General features: G+C 43.4%; 1 protein-coding gene across 3 annotated transcripts in view; it reads right to left on the reverse strand.

Annotated features, from left to right (window-relative positions):
• Window positions 1-7,644: 7,644 nt before the first annotated feature.
• ARIH1 (ariadne RBR E3 ubiquitin protein ligase 1) overlaps window positions 7,645-16,782 on the reverse strand; it is a 41,075-nt gene continuing 31,937 nt past the window's right edge. Inside the window, exons 10-14 of one of the 3 annotated variants that reach the window (XM_070763190.1) lie at window positions 15,474-15,604; window positions 13,359-13,416; window positions 12,116-12,376; window positions 11,042-11,154; window positions 7,645-8,622 (exon numbers count right to left, since the gene is read on the reverse strand). In XM_070763190.1, the coding sequence (XP_070619291.1) occupies window positions 8,538-8,622; window positions 11,042-11,154; window positions 12,116-12,376; window positions 13,359-13,416; window positions 15,474-15,604 (648 nt within the window). In that variant the 3' untranslated portion in view covers window positions 7,645-8,537. Of the gene's footprint in view, window positions 8,623-11,041; window positions 11,155-12,115; window positions 12,391-13,357; window positions 13,417-15,469; window positions 15,605-16,782 lie in introns of all 3 variants that reach the window. The other 2 variants (XM_070763188.1, XM_070763189.1) reach the window with 2 other exon arrangements.

A 16,782-nucleotide genomic window follows, 5' to 3' on the forward strand; every position in this document is an offset into this window, starting at 1 on the left:
CTCTCCACTCCGAGGACGAAAGGCCCGGATGTCTTGTTGCCAAGGGTAACCAGAACTTCCGGTATCTCTCTAAGCCTCAACCTCGCTGCGGGTGGGTTCCGAATCGTGAAGGGGGCCAAAGGCGGAGAGAACGGAAGTGACGCCACGTATTTGGGTCTGGATTAGGGCGGGCTCGGAGAAGGGGTGACGCGAGAGAGATTCCAAGTTGGGTGGTTTCTTCACGGTTCCCTCCTCCCCTATTTTTGTGAATTGGATTCGCCCACCGTGATTGGTGGCAACAAGAGGGAGCGAACTATTTTGAACAGAGGGGAAGGGAAAAAAGATCCAAATATCCCTTGCAGATAGAAATAATTTGCCTTGCCTTTTGGGGATCCTGCTAGTTCGAGGAATCGCAATTTTTTCTATGCATTATTTTGCTTTTTTTTTTTTTTTCATTTTTCCAATGTACGTATCAATAAACATTTTTAAGAGTACCAGGTCATATGTAATGTTTCATATGGTTATTTACATTTATTTCTATACATCTTTATTTCTCTGTTCTAACCAATTATACCACTTATTCCACACTTCATAAAATTTTGTTTCTTCCTTGCCTTTCATTTCTAATGTGAGTTTATACTTCTCTGCACATTCCAGTATCTTATGTAATAATTCTTTTCGTTGCTTGATGTATTTTCAAGTTTCCAACATTGAGCATATACAATTTTTGCTGCAGTTACTATGTGTAAAATGATGTATTGGAATCATTTCTTTATCTTTTGGTTAATTATTCCTGATAAGAATAGTTCAGGTTTAAATTCTATTTGTCCTCCCATTATCTCCTCTAGCCATGTCCTTATTCTGTTCCCAATACTATTTCTTTGCTTTGGGGCATTGCCACCACATGTGATAAAAAGTTCCAGCCTTACTTTTGCATTTCCAGCAATCCGGTTTCATACTTGTATACATTTTTGGCAATCTTGCCGGGGTTAAATGCTACCTATAAAGCATTTTATATTGACTTTCTTTAAATGCAGTTGATGATGTTAATTTACAGTCCTTGTTCCATATTCTTTCCCTTTCCTCTAAATCTATATTACAGCCTTTATTTTGTCCCCATGCATTCATCGAATCTTTAATAATTTCCTCTTCCATTTCTACTTCCAATGTTTGTCTCTTGGTAAATCCACAGGAACTGAATTTAAACATGCCTGGGATAAACATATATCCATCCTAGGATAAAATACAGGGAGTGGTATAAGGGCAGACTAGATGGACCATGAGGTCTTTTTCTGCTGTCAATCTTCCATGTTTCTGTTTCTTTCTTTCTCTCCCTCCCTCCCTCTCTTTCTTTCTCTTTCTCCTTCCTTCCTTCGATTTGTATGCTGCCCAACTCCCCGAGAACTCTGGGCATATACCTTTAAAATTCCTGAAGTTGAAGCTAGTTTCCATATTTTTTTCACCCTGAAAAATCTTTCAATTACTCTTTTTTAAGGATCGCTCCATCTGGAGAGCTTTATATATGTGAAAAGACCTTGGAAGTCTTCTAGTCCAGCCCGCTGCCCAATGTGTACACGCATGATCTGCTTCAGCAGGGGGCTGGACTAGAAGTCCTCTAAGGTCCCTTCAAGCTCTATTCTGATTCTGTATTGAAATCAACCAGGGGTTTAGTCTGCCTTTGGCATTTTTATCCACCTATTGAGTCCTTCCCAAAGACCTGGGGTAGGCAGAGGTAGATGTTCGATGGTGTGAAAGATATCACTGTAGGGTAGAATTTCTTTCCAAGTAAAGCCACTTTTTGCAATTGACCAGGGGTAGTGAAGTGGTGCTCCAGATGTTTTAAGATTATATCCAAGGCGCTATGACTATTGGTATTATCTTTGCTTTCGTTTGCCACAGTCACTCTATTTTCTATTCTGTTGTGTCCAGATATGCCCAATTAAGGCCATATTTCTCAACATCAGCAACTTTTAAGATAGACTTCAACTCCCAGAATTCCCCAGCCGGCATGCTGGCTGGGGAATTCTGGGTGTTCGAAGTTTACCCATTCTCAAATTTGCCAACTTTGGGAAAGTCTGCCTTACATGGTTTTATATGATGCTTTCTTGTTGATTTGCAGAGATTGGTATAAAGATTAAAACAGCAAATTCAGTGAAGGGGAACAAGCCCTTCAGGTTTTGTCTACTCCTTATGATGCTCACAATTAAGGATTCTCAGATGTCTGAAGCTACAGTACAAAAATTTATAGCCCTCACCTGTTGGGAGAAAAAAAAAATGTTGACTTCAATTCAAGCTTTAAATAGGGCACAGTTCAAAGAAGAGTTTGCATAACTAGGAAGGAGAAGTCCTTGTTTTCTTCCTTCATACTTAACCAGTTCTTCTAGGTTTGATTTTAAACATCCATCATTAAGCAGCATTTAATGGAACCTGTTTACCCAAGATGCAGAAAAAAACAATGTTGTACGATTCATATTGGTAAGCCTGATTGTGTTGTTCAGCAAGGCTTGTATTCAATGCACCTGTTGCAAAATTGCACTTGTGCAACATTTAATGAAGTGATCAAAAATGTCCCAGTGGTGTAAGGATGATGGAAGCAATATTCTTGATCAGCACAAGAAAACGCCGCTGTTTCTATGGGAACAGGCCTGGGCACTATGGATCACGTTGGCAGGGTTAAATTTGCTAGCTATTGAAAATTTTAAATGTTCTCAAAATTAAGAAGGATGCAAGAGAAGTGAAGAATCAATGTCTTTTCAATGAATACTTTGACATAGTTCACCAATATCTTGATGCTTTCAACACTGATGTAAACAGATCTTCAGCTTTGAGAATTCCTCTTAACGGGGACGTTTAGAAAACACAGGTTTTCTGAATTTGCAAACAAGCAGACCTCACATTGCCATTCATAGTTAAGATCTTTTTTTCTTCCCACTAGAGAGTTGTTATAGAATGGGATACCTTTGGATAGTTTTTTAATAGTTGTTTACAACAGGTTTTGCCAGAGATTTTAGACAAGGATAACTCAATCAGTTACTTGCTGCATCACTCAAGAGGTAGAATCTTTAAGAGCAAGATGTCCCAGGGTATAAATGATAAATTACAAAATTTATCAAATGAAGCAGTAAGGTGTATTGTAAAGGTTTAACTGCTGGACTTAAGTTCCATTGTCTGTAAAGGTCATTGATCAAAGCTTGTGCTAATTTTAATCTAGACTGCAATTGCTTCTTAAAACCCATTTGGAACTTACAGGACCCAAAATGTGTTTGTATATTTATCTGAAGTTAGTTGGGGGAAAGATCAAAAGCAACGTGAGAAAATATTATTTCACTGAAAGAGTAGTAGATCCTTGGAACAAACTTCCAGCAGACGTGGTAGATAAATCCACAGTACTGTAACTGAATTTAAACATGCCTGGGATAAACATATATCCATTGTAAGATAAAATACAGGAAATAGTATAAGGGCAGACTAGATGGACCATGAGGTCTTTTTCTGCCGTCAGTCTTCTATGTTTCTATCAACATTTACAGCATTAAAAAATTAAAACTGATTCATTTGCCACCATTTTTCACACTTTTTTGATGGGATTTTAATATCGTATTATTTTTCAACATAAGGCGGCAAATAATTCTGACTCTCTCAGAGGGTCTTTGGGTCTCCTGAAAACCTTTGGAAGGAGAAACCCTGGTTTAGCCAAGGTTGCGGCAATATGAAAGGAAAAGTCAGCTGTGTTATTCTGAATTGTAGGGGGTTGGGGTAAACAGTACCAAAATCATTTAAGATAAATGTGGAGGAAAGTGATGCGCAGAAGTGGGATTTACATAATTTCCCATAATTTCCCGTGTGAGCAGGGCTTGAAAATGTGGCTAAATAGGATGGCAGAGAGCCGGGGCAGACCCACCTGCAGGTCGCTACTACTGGTTTGCCCAAACTGGTTGAATACCACCACCATTGGTGATGTGACAATGCGCCTATGGCAGGAGTAGGCAAAGTTGGCTCTTTTATGACTCGTGGACTTCAATCATGCTAGCTCAGGAATTCTGGGTGTTGAAGTCCACATGTCACAGAAGAGCCAACTTTGCCTACCCCTGGCTACGGCAAGGCAAAAGGCAGAGTCCTTTGGGAGTTGGGTGGCATAGCAATACAATAAATTAAATATTTATTGTAGGAAAGTGAACACAAGAACAAGGGGACACAATCTAGTTGGGGGGGGAAATCAAAAGCAATGTGAGAAAATATTATTTGACTGAAAGAGTAGTAGATCCTTGGAACAAGCTTCCAGCAGACGTGGTTGGTAAATCCACAGTAACTGAATTTAAACATGCCTGGGATAAACATATATCCATTGTAAGATAAAATACAGGAAATAGTATAAGGGCAGACTAGTTGGATCAGGAGGTCTTTTTCTGCCATCAATCTTCTATGTTTCTATGATCCACATACATAGTAGGAGAAACAAGGGTGAGGGATGTGTTTGCTTCCTTTTAATGAGCAACCTAGCTGCATTTCATAATATAAGGGCAGACTAGATGGATCATGAGGTCTTTTTCTGCCGTCAGTCTTCTATGTTTCTACTAAATCTGAAAAGGAATACATCCCAACGAGGGCTGACGTCCGCTTGGCGTTTTCCAGCTGTTGCGCCCTGCCCAAAAATGTTTTCCTTAAAAGTGTAAGGAAGATGCAAAAACCACGGCAAGCGAACGCTCTTCAAAAAAAATATTACAAATGAAATAACAAAATAAAAGTTTATTAGAATTAGAACGCAGTTTCTCCCTCTGATTAGCCTTAACATGGAACAGTCCGTCAGTTACAATGAAGTCTAAGAACAGTTAATTCCACAGCATGAGATGGAGGTCTTTTTAAGGTGGGAGTGGAGGAGGGTGGGAAAAAGAAAGCATTTTTTCTTTAAAAAAAAAAAAAGAAACTTACAAGCCCTTCAGTCATAGTCCAGTCCACTCGTCTTATCCTTCTTTTCTTACATGCCGGATTATTTACAGAAGCTTTCTATACATGGAAGTTTGCCAAAGAACACCACTCTGGTCTCACACAATAACTGGTTTCTAATACAGCAGTTGTACTACGATGCTTTTGAGCTAAGTGGTTCTGAAAACTTTAAAAAGAAAAGATGGGTTTTGATACATACGCTAGCGATAAAACCCAAATACCACTTCAATGGGGTATAGAATGGGCGCGAGATAAAAAGAGCCAGGGTCGCCTGTTTAGGGTGGCATCTCCAACCTTGGCAATTTGAAAGCTTGTGGACTTCAAGTCCTAGTCGAAGTCCACAAGCCTTAAAGTTACTAAGGCTGGAGACCCCTGGCAAAGGGGTGCTCGCTCCATTCCCCCATAAGGAGGCAGTACAATACTCTATCTTTCAACAGATTGCACCAACCAAAAGCAGCTGAGAATTTCCTTTAAAAAAAGGGGGGAGTAGTATTTGCTTTGTTTTATAAAGAAGTGTTTCCCAAGCTTGGCAACTTGAAGATATTTTGGACTTCAACTCCCAGAATTCCCCAGCCAGCATTCGCTGGCTGGGGAATTCTGGGAGTTGAAGTCCAGATATCTTCAAGTTGCCAAGCTTGGGAAACACTGTTCTAAAGGATTGGGAAGCAAGGAAGGAGTATTAGGCCTAGGAGTAATCCCCACGTAAATATTTCTCAGCAACCTGGACGTTGCATGGAGTTCAACTCCCAGAATTCCCCAGCCCTCACGTGCAGCCTGGGAATTCTGGGGGTCGGAAGACCACGCCTCTCCCTAGTTGCTAAGGCCGATTTTAGGAATCTCTCCTCCTGACCTCACGTGAACATATACGAGCTCCTGAAGGAGAAGCTACAGTGCAACAAATGCTTCTATGTACATTTCGTTAAAAACAACCATACTGTTATAATAATAATAATAGTAATACAGGGGCAATGGCAATATGTTGAGAAAAGAGACACACTTGGGGGGAATGGGTTTATTCCATGATGGGACTCTCCAAGGGATGGACCATTTGTCCCATCGAGCTAGTTCCAAGCAGGGATGATAAAAAGATAGACACACACATACAAACCACACACCCATCTTAATTGGACTGGAAGCACTTTTGTCATGTCTTATCGGGAGCATGCAAAGGCTAAAAGGAAAAATAATTCAACAGGTGCTTTGGACTTGAATACATTTTTTTTTGTTGAAGAAACAGTTGCACCTTTCCAAAACCGTGGACCAATTCCCAACTTTCATTCCAGGATAGGAAGTCACAAAGCGGAAACAACCTCCTCCCTCTCTCTCTCCCTCTTACACTGAAAAGGATCATTTTGGGTTGTTTCAGGAATCCACAGGTAAGCCACAACCCGAACTCAAAAAAAGTCTCAACGGATACAAAGCTGAGCTGCCAAAAAGGGGGAAAATTTGAGTCTCTCCGCCTTTGCAGGAAACCCCTTAAAATCTGATCGTGGGGTTGGGCAAAAATCTACACTTCCTGCAACTAGAGAAGTATTTGCCAGTGGGGTGAGTGAGCAGGCTAACACACAACCACCGACATCGCTGCGACACACGTATGGAACTAGCTGCAACAGAACCTTGGAAACTTAATAATAGTTTTCTTTTTAAAATTGGGGTGGGTGGGGGGTATCAGAAAAGCAGCCCTTTGGGAACAAGCTAGAATTTTGGGGTACACCCAGCTTTTTCCCCCTCTGAATTTGAAGAAATACTGCTATATAAGCTGGCTAGGGAAACTCCTAAGCTCCCATACAGTAATAAAACATCTTCCAAAACGGTGCTTGAAGGTAACTTTTATTACAAAAAAAGGAAAAAAAATATGAGAGTATAAATGACTTGTATATTCATGATTATTTCCTCATTTGGGGAGGGTTGGGGGGGGCACGGGACTCAATGGCTCCAGAAACTATAGATCAGTTTTTCAACCACAGCAACGTTAAGGAGTGGACTTCAAATCCCAGAATTCTGGGAATTGAAATCCAACTTTTTTTAAAAGTTACTGAGGTTGAAAAACACAAGTTGTAGATTCTTGCAACTAGGTGGGGTGTTTGTTGCACCGAGCCCTATTTTCCTCGCCGACAACTCCCAAATGCCACAATTTTTCCAAGATCCAAGGAATGTTCTGCACGGACACTTTAATCCAGGGGGTCTCCAACCTCGCCCACTTTTAAGACTTGTCGATTTCAGCTCCCAATTGTGGGAGTTGAAGTCCACAAGTTTTAAAGGAGCCGAGGTTGGAGACTCCTCGCTTTTAGTCCACGTGTCCAAAACTTCCCTTGAATGAAGGAAAAGCCAATCATTGGATTTTTGCACGGGCAAACGGCCGGTCAGGAGGAAAGGAGCCGTCAGAAGCCGGAAAGAAAAAAACAGCTGGGATTACAACTCTTTGATTTCCAAAATAAACGGGGAACGCACACCAGGGATGGTGGAAGTGCTCAAGGGACGGTGTCCGATGCCAGCAAGGAACACACCCCAAACCAGGGATCGGTTTGCAAGGAGGGGGAGGAAGGAAGAGGAACCCCCCCTCAATAACACCCCCCCATCTATCTATCTATTTACCTTGTTCCGAGCCAGAGAGCGAGTGGTTTACAGCAGCGCACACTGCCCCTTCCCTACCCACCCGAATAAAAAGCAAACTGGGAAAAAACAAAAAAAAACCAGAAGAAAAAAATGCACGGCAAATAGACATCTTGAAGGTTTTTAAAGAATAAATATTTTTTTTTTGTAATTAAACATTATGCAAACACGTGCGACGCTTGCTCCTTTTTTCCTTATCCATGCATATACGCTATGTACAATTTTGAAAAATACTGTGTCGTCCTCTTTTTGTTTTTTGTTATTTTTTTTTTAAAAGTCATATACAAAGTGGAATATTTTTTTTTTTGTCTTCGTTTCGGTTTCCGCTCCCCCACCCACTTTCCTTGTTTGGTGCCCCCCCCGTCTTCCTCCCACTCCCTCCCCACCCCACCCACACCCCAAAAAAATCATCTATACAATAAGCCAAACAACATTCACCACCCATGAACTGGTGTGTATTTGTTACGGAGGGGAGGGGGGGGGGAGAAGGACAGGAGGGAAGGAGAAATCTCATACCAAAGTACATCAAAACAGCTGGTCGGACATGGACAGCAGTGTCAAGAAACTGTTTTAAATTTCATCGATCGTATGCCGAGGGGAGAGAGAGAGAGAAATAAAAGTCAGCTCGCGGGGCAAAGAAAGCTACGAGTTAAAAGCCAAAGGGCTGCTTTTTTCTTTTTGGTGCGTCTGTCACACTTACTGGCCACCTAGAATACTGTTGTACAATGGTTTATCTACCTTTTTTTTTTTATTACAATATAATTTACTTAATTTTTTTTCCATTAACAAAAAAGAGAGAAAAAATAATAGTAATAATAATAATAATGATGAAACAGAATTCCGGTACTATAGACCAGCGGTGTAATAGGCGTGGTAACCCTTTTGTGTGTGTCTCTGTGCGTGTCTGTGTGCGTAGGTGTGTGTGTGTGTTTTGTTTGAATGGTATGAGCACTCTAGATGGGGAAAAGATTTTTCAGAGTTCGTTTTATGCAGGCCACTGTTCAGTCCTCGATATATTCCCACAGGTCCTTTTCGTAGCCTTCATGCACGTGTTGCAATAACACCCTTCGCCGACTCTCGCAGTATCTGCAAGGGGAAAAGAAGGGGAGGCGAGCGGCTTTAGATGCCAAGGCCGAAACATTCCCGGGCAAAAAATACATTTAAAAGCAACAAGGTTTTGCTTTTGGGTGGAGTTGTGGAACTGGGCACATGGTCTTGGCAGTCATGTGCGCAGGGGTGGGCAGCAGGCCGGACGGGGTGGAACGCAGTTCCACCGGCACAAATGAAGATGCGTGCGAAGCTCCAGCTGATCGGCGGCTGTCACTTCCTGGTTTCATCTCGGCTCTCTTTTATCCCCCTGCTGCTGCATCTGCGCTCCTTGCTTTTTTCCTCTTTCCTCCTTCCTGGCCCTGGACGAACTTCCTTCTCTCCTGCCCGGCTCCCCTCCAGCCTCCCGCGGCCACCTCCCGCCTGCGGTGCAAGCAGAAGGCGTGGGTGGAAGCGGCGCTGGCAGCATTTATGCTTCTGGTAGCACCCGTTCACCCAGCTACCCAGCCTGAGATATGGGGGGCGACCCAGGAAGGAGAGCGCGGGAAAGCAAACTGTCACCCAGCGAGCAACAAATTGGCACCCAGTGAGCCGCTCCGAGTCTCCGGAGAGGGGCGGCATACAAATCTAATAAATAATAATAATAATAACAACAACAACAACACTGGTAAGATTGTAAATTGAGGACTTAACAGTTCACTTGAACTATGATGATCGTTCTAGCCACTCCCACCTGGTCATATGGCCGGCAAGCCACTCCTACCCAGTCACATGACCATTAAGCCACACCCACAAAATAAGCCACACCCACAATGTGGCAGTAAAAAAATGGCAAATAATTCTTCTCCATGTGCAGTTAAAACAGTATATCTCAACTTTGACTACTTCAGTGTTTCTCAACCTTGGAGTCAGCCCCCCTCCCTTGGGGATTGAATGACAGTTTCACAAGAGGCCGCCTAAGACCATGGGAAAAGACAAATTTTCCACGGTGTTTAAGTTTTATTAGATTTGTATGCCGCCCCTCTCCGAAGACTCGGGGCGGCTCACAACAGGAACTAAAGCTTCTATTCTGGCGCCTTGGAACATATTTTTACAGTCTGACCAATCAGGCGTTTACAGTGGGGGTGTCCCTTCCTGCCAATCAGCTTGGAAACATAGAAGACTGACGGCAGAAAAAGACCTCATGGTCCATCTAGTCTGCCCTTATACTATTTCCTGTATTTTATCTTACAATGGATATATGTTTATCCCAGGCAGGTTTAAATTCAGTGACTGTGGATTGACCAACCACGTCTGCTGGAAGTTTGTTCCAAGCATCTACTACTCTTTCAGTGAAATAATATTTCCTCACGTTGCTTTTGATCTTTCCCCCAACTAACTTCAGATTGTGTCCCCTTGTTCTTGTGTTCACTTTCCTATTAAAAACACTTCCCTCCTGGACCTTATTTAACCCTTTAACATATTTAAATGTTTCGATCATGTCCCCCCTTTTCCTTCTGTCCTCCAGACTCTACAGATTGAGTTCACTAAGTCTTTCCTGATACGTTTTATGCTTAAGACCTTCCACCATTCTTGTAGCCCGTCTTTGGACCCGTTCAATTTTGTCAATATCTTTTTGTAGGTGAGGTCTCCAGAAGTATTCAAAATATGGTCTCAAAGCCCTGTTGGGAGAATTGGTGCTAGACGTATGGTTGGGGGTCACCATAACATGAGGAAATGATTGTTGCAAGTACGGTTTTATAATACATGTGATTTTAGTTATGTTTTTTATGGGTTTTTTTTACGTATATTTTATTTATACTTGTTGTTGGCCGCTCAGAGTCTCTTTGGAGTGAGCAGAATATAAATGCAATAAATAAATAAAGTGTATTAAGGGGTCGCGGCATTAGAAAAGTTGAAAACCACTGGACTACTTTTCTGGATTTCAACTCCCACAATGGGGAAACCTGGGAGTTTTGCAATCCACCATTTCTTAGAAGTAGCCATGCAACTTTTGAGAAATTGTGGACTTCAACTCCCACAATTCCCCAGCCAGGATAGCTGGTTGGGGAATCCTGGGAGTTGCAGTCCACATGTCTTAGAAGTAGCCAAGGTTGAGAAATACGGATATAAGAAGCGTTGACCCTGCTTTACAAATCCATCTTGCGATTAAGACCTGCGGGAGCAAACCTTCCGTAGATGCCCCCATGATGTGCACAACGGAGGAGCCATTTTCACCATCAGCTTCCAGATTTATAGAATATAAACTTTTTTTTTTGTCCAAGTTTTAACTCTTAATTTAATTCCTTTATTGCACATTTGGGTTTTTTGTTTTCTCATTTCAACGGACTTGAACATTTGCTTGAATCAAAAATGGCCACAGAACAAATACGTTTCCCACCAATTCAAATCTTCTACAGGTGAATTCAAAGAACAATGGTAAATATTTTCAGCTGTACTGTCCGAAACAAAGAGATACCTGTATTTATCTTGCACTTTCTGCTTTATATCCTGCAGTGAGTCTTGAGATATATCTCGTTCCAGATACCCAGAAAGGACCTCGGTAGCATTTTCCAAGTCTGCTTGATTATTCTAAAAATGCAAAACACTCTGATGAAACTTAAAAGGAACCCCCACACATAGTCGTCCTGCATTACTCTGCATATATATATATACATACAGTGGCACCTCTACCTAAGAACGCCTCTACTTATGAACTTTTCTAGATAAGAACCAGGTGTTCAAGATTTTTTTGCCTCTTCTCAAGAACCATTTTCCACTTACAAACCCGAGCATCCGAAACTGTATCCGGAAAAGGCAGGGAGAAGCCTCCGTGGGGCCTCTCTAGGAATCTCCTGGGGGGAAACAGGCCCGGAAAAGGTGGGGAGAAGCCTCTGTGGGGCCTCTCTAGGAATCTCCTGGGAGGAAACAGGGCCGGAAAAGGCAGAGAGAAGCCTCCGTGGGGCCTCTCTAGGAATGTCCTGGGAGGAAGCAGGGCCAGAAAAGGCAGGGAGAAGCCTCCGTGGGGCCTCTCTAGGAATCTCCTGGGAGGAAACAGGCCTGGAAAAGGTGGGGAGAAGCCTCCGTGGGGCCTCTCTAGGAATCTCCTGGGAGGAAACAGGGCCAGAAAAAATGGGGAGAAGCCTCCGTGGAGCCTTTCTAGAAATCTCCTGGGAGGAAACAGGCCTGGAAAAGGTGGGGAGAAGTCTCCGTGGGGCCTCTCTAGAGAACTCCTGGGAGGAAACAGGCCTGGAAAAGGTGGGGAGAAGCCTCCGTGGGGCCTCTCTAGAGAACTCCTGGGAGGAAGCAGGGCCGGAAAAGGTGGGGAGAAGCCTCCGTAGGGCCTCTCTAGGAATCTCCTGGGAGGAAACAGGCCCGGAAAAGGTGGGGAGAAGCCTCCGTGGGGCCTCTCTAGGAATCTCCTGGGAGGAAACAGGTCCTGCACCCTCCCTGTGGTTTCCCACCGTTGCCATTTTCACCCTCCCGACCAAATCCAGGGCAGTTAAGACCAGCGTCCCTGGAGATTTCGAGGGCCGCGCAGGGGCCCTCTTACCTCAAAGATAATGGATTGGTTATTCTTTTTGAGGTAGAAGGCAAAGACGTAGGTGTACATGAGCGTGGCACGGCACTGGCAGAGGACGTCGACGGCTTTCTTCAGGAACTGGACCTCGATCCAGGACATGTTGTGCTGCTGCATCTCCTCCATCTTCTGCTTGACCTGGGCGTAGAGTTTGTGCTCGAAGCGCAAGCTCTGCATGTGGTTCATGTAGCGGTTGCAGTAGAAGAGGTACCTCTGGAGGGCGGCTCTGGAGCGCTGCGTTTGGATTCCCCATTGGCGGAACGGAAAAGCGAGAATTAAAGCAGAGCAATCCTAAGAGCCTCCGCGCGGGGGGGGTGGGGGGGAAGGAAGGTGGGGGTCCCTGAGGCAAGGGAGGGGCAGAGGAGGAGGAGGAGGAGGGCAAACTCAGCAGGTAAAGCTGTGAACCTGATACCCCCAGGGCACCACCTGACCCAACATCCCCTGCCAGCACAAACCCAAAATTAACTGGGAAATAACTCCGAAGGGGCTCAAATTTCATATAAGGCCACAGAGGCTGGAAAAGATTTCAGAGCTTGCTTGCTTGGTGGCGGGATTTTATTTAGGTGAGGATGTATTTATTTATGGGCTGGCTGAAAAATGGTGGAGGCTCAAGAGGATTGGGGGGGGGAGAGAAAAGGTGACCCCTGCAGATGACGTCATACCAAACGGCTAAGCCGTGGAGAAATATCGGTAGCTGAGGAATCAAGTGGTTGCCACAGTTATGCTCATTTTTGCTTGATTCTGCTAGGCAGCGCAATCCATTGTTGTTGTTGTTTTACATGATATTCCCCTGACTTTTAAACATTTTAATACAGCTTGTTCCCCCCTGATTTATTCCATTTTTTTCATATTTTCTGAACTGCCAATTTCCCTGATAATTCCCTGATTTCTCAGTTCTCCATGTTTGCTGGACTCCCTGAAACAGTGACAACATCCGGTGTACCAAGTCCTCCCAAAGCAAAACATCCCAAGAAGAACTGCTCCAAGAAAAGAAGGGTGTGTGTGTGTGTGTGTGTGTTTCACAGCTTCAATGTCCTCGTTGTACGAATTAGCCAAGAACATCTGACATCAGGAAGCAATAAATAAACCGGCCGCTTGTTGTGGGTTTCAGGCTGGAAGCTAAGCCTACTCCACATTCTCCATCGGGTCAACGAGAGACTAGCAAGCGGTCAGCAGCTTCCTGATGGCAGAGGGTTGCCAAGAGTAATGAACTCACCTCTTGGGCATCCCTGGCCGCCTTGGCATCGTCTTCGTTGTAGCGGTTGCAGTTGTACCTGAAAGAGGTTTGTGAATATGTAGATTTCTAAAACGATTTCTCTCATCTGTATCTTGTCAGGCCAAGTTCTGGATTCATTCATGCATGCATTCATTCACTCTGTGGCGGCCCCGGCCCTCTGGAACCAACTCCCCCCAGAGATTAGAACGGCCCCCACCCTCCTTGTCTTTTGCAAATTATTTAAGACCCACCTTTGTCGCCAGGCATGGGGGAGTTAAGTTATCCTTTCCCCCTAGGCTATTACAAGTTATGCATGGTATCTTTGTGTGTATGTTTGGTTTTTTATAATAAGGGTTGTTTAGTTGTTTTTATTAATTGGACTGTTCATGTTGTTTTACCACTGTTGTTAGCCGCCCCGAGTCTGCGGAGAGGGTCGGCATACAAATCCAATAAATAATAATAATAATTCATTCATTCATTCATTAGCATATTACTGTGAACAGGGCAAAACCTCTTGTGGTGCCTTTGCTGGCCTGCAGGGCCTAACAGTTGAAGGGTTTTTCAACCTAGACAAGTGGACCCTCAATCAACTCCCCCCAGAGATTAGGACTGCCCCCACCCTCCTTTCCTTTCCTTAAAACCCACCTCTGTCGTCAGGCTTGGGGGAACTGAGACATCCCCCCCCCCCTGCCTATGTAATTTTGTGCATGATGTGACTGTGTGTATGTATTTTATCTATTGGTGGGTTTTTTTTCTTTTTAGACTTTTTCATGTAAAACTGTTATTTTAGATTTTAATTATTAGATTTGTTACCATGTATTGCTTTTATCACTGTTGTGAGCCGCCCCGAGTCTACGGAGAGGGGCGGCATACAAATCTAATAAATAATAATAATAATAATTCCCAGAATTTCCCAACCAGCAAGAAGAACCACTTCAGGTCCAAAGCATCCTTCTCAGAATGTCCAACCCCCCCCCCCCCCCCCTGGGAAATAGAAGTGAATTTCAAATCACACCATGCTGAACTGGATCACTCAGGGGAAGAGCCTTCTCTGTGGCAGCCCCAGCCCTCTGGAACCAACTCCCCCCAGAGATTAGAATTGCCCCCACCCTCCTCGCCTTTCGTAAGCTACTTAAAACCCACCTCTGCCGTCAGGCATGGGGGAACTGAGATACTATTTCCCCCTGGGCCTTTACAATTTTATGCATGGTATGTATGTATATATGTTTGGTTTTTATATTAATGGGTTTTTAATCGTTTTTACTATTGGATTTTTTGTATACTGTACTGTTTTATTATTGTTGTTAGCCGCCCCGAGTCTCCGGAGAGGGGCGGCATACAAATCCAACAAATCAAATTTCTTCAGTTCATACAAAATGCTTTCTAAGTGGAGAACTGAGTGTTTGCTCAAACTCATTTTTGAATTATTCACTCTTACAATTTCTTGCAGGTGCTGGCTGGGGAATATGTAGTTCACCAAGCTTAAAATTACTAAAAGACTTGAGACAGGGCTTCTCTGGAGATCCTAATGTCTCACCTCAAGTCATGTAAAATAAATAAATAAATATCAAATCCCGGTATGGGTATGGCTACCTGATGAAGGCAAATAAGCCCGAAATAGATCTATAGTAGTCTCCCCCTTCCTTTTCATTAACAGCAAAATATGTTACACTTACAGATTATAGCTGTCGGCTATAAAAATATTATCAGCCTTGGAATATGGCCCCTGGTTCGGGCCGGGAGGCAAAAAGGAAGCTGTGATGCTCCTTCAATATAACAATGTGACTCGACAAAAAAATCACACGTAACTCTTCCCTGGTACAAGCTCATACAGGAGATGAGCTTGTAGTCTAATGGCTAAGGCCTTGTAAGGTTCAAGTCCCAGTAATGGTATGGCTACCTGATGAACATAAATAAGCCCGAAGTAGATCTATAGTAGTCTCCCTTCCTTTTCATTATCAGCAAAATACGTTACACACATACACACACATAAACACACACAGCTTTTCTATCCATACTCAGCAATTTTCTGGTGAGGCTCACTCCCCCTACAGAAGAAACCTTCCTAACCACCCAACAGCTCCCAAACCCCCATAAGCATTGATTTAAAGGTACCAGGCAGATCCATGCGGCTCCCAAGGGCCAAGACACACCCAGCAAAACTCTGCTTTACAATTCTGGTTCCGACAGACCATGTGGTTGCAGCCGCCATCTTTTTCGATGGTCACGTGGCATTTAGGACACTCCTGCGGACACAACAGGAAGAGTGGCGAGATCAAAAACCAGCAGGGCAATATTTTTCTTACTAAAAAAAAAAATCCCATTATTATTCGTCACCTCCATTATTAGTGGGGGGAGATTTGACTTAGGGGAGATAGTCAGTGGAAGATGGATGAAATTAAAAGGCTCTGTGGATTGCACATTTAGCCGTCAAACGGCTTCTCACCGCTACCTTAATATGCACAAAACGTTGGTCTTCTGTAGGGAAAACACAACCAATAAGAATTCCACTGCAGCTTTTATAGGAAAATCTTCATGTGGTACATGAAGATTGGACTTAATCCCTGGATAGTTCAGTGGATTTGCAGCTGGCTGAAGCGTAGACATCAGAGAGTTATTGTTAATGGCGAGTACTCTGAGCAGAGACAGGTTACAAGCGGTGTGCCACAAGGGTCTGTTCTGGGTCCTACTCTTTTTAATATGTTTGTGAGTGACATAGGGGAAGGTTTGGTAGGGAAGGTTTGCCTATTTGCCGATGACTCTAAAGTGTGCAATAGGGTTGATATTCCTGAGGCGTCTGTAATATGGTAAATGATTTAGCTTTACTAGATAAATGGTCAAAGCAATGGAAACTGCAGTTTAATGTTTCCAAATGTAAAATAATGCACTTAGGGAAAAGGAATCCTCAATCTGAGTATTGTATTGGCAGTTCTGTGTTAGCAAAAACTTCAGAAGTTTTGTAGGTGAGGACTCCAGAAGTGAACACAGTATATACCATAAGCCTGAATCTACAATTTATCCAATCTACTTATCCTTCCTGAATTTACCCCCAAGCCGCTCTCAAAAGCTATCCACGTTAGTGCCCGTCGCTCTGTCTTGAGCTCATAAAGTCCAGAGGTTACTTATGGGCTACGTGAACAATATTTTGAATCAGGTCTACCAGATGGCCCTGATCTCAATAGTTTGAGAGAGCAAAACTCTCTCAAAATACTTTCTCCATTCTGTGTATTTCCCCACACACACACCTTAACCACTTTCTCTTCTCCACCACAGTCAACGAAAGAGACTGTTGAACAGCTTGTCTAGAAAGCGTGAAACAGACTCCACCCTTCTGACTCGGGACCCATTTCCAGAAATCTGAAGTTAGGAAAGGCTGCGTCTCTCTAGAGATCATGGGTTATGTTTTGCAATTTGCACAGAAGGA

Source organism: Erythrolamprus reginae, chromosome 10, assembly GCF_031021105.1.
Source record: "Erythrolamprus reginae isolate rEryReg1 chromosome 10, rEryReg1.hap1, whole genome shotgun sequence".
NCBI classification, from domain to species: domain Eukaryota; kingdom Metazoa; phylum Chordata; class Lepidosauria; order Squamata; family Dipsadidae; genus Erythrolamprus; species Erythrolamprus reginae.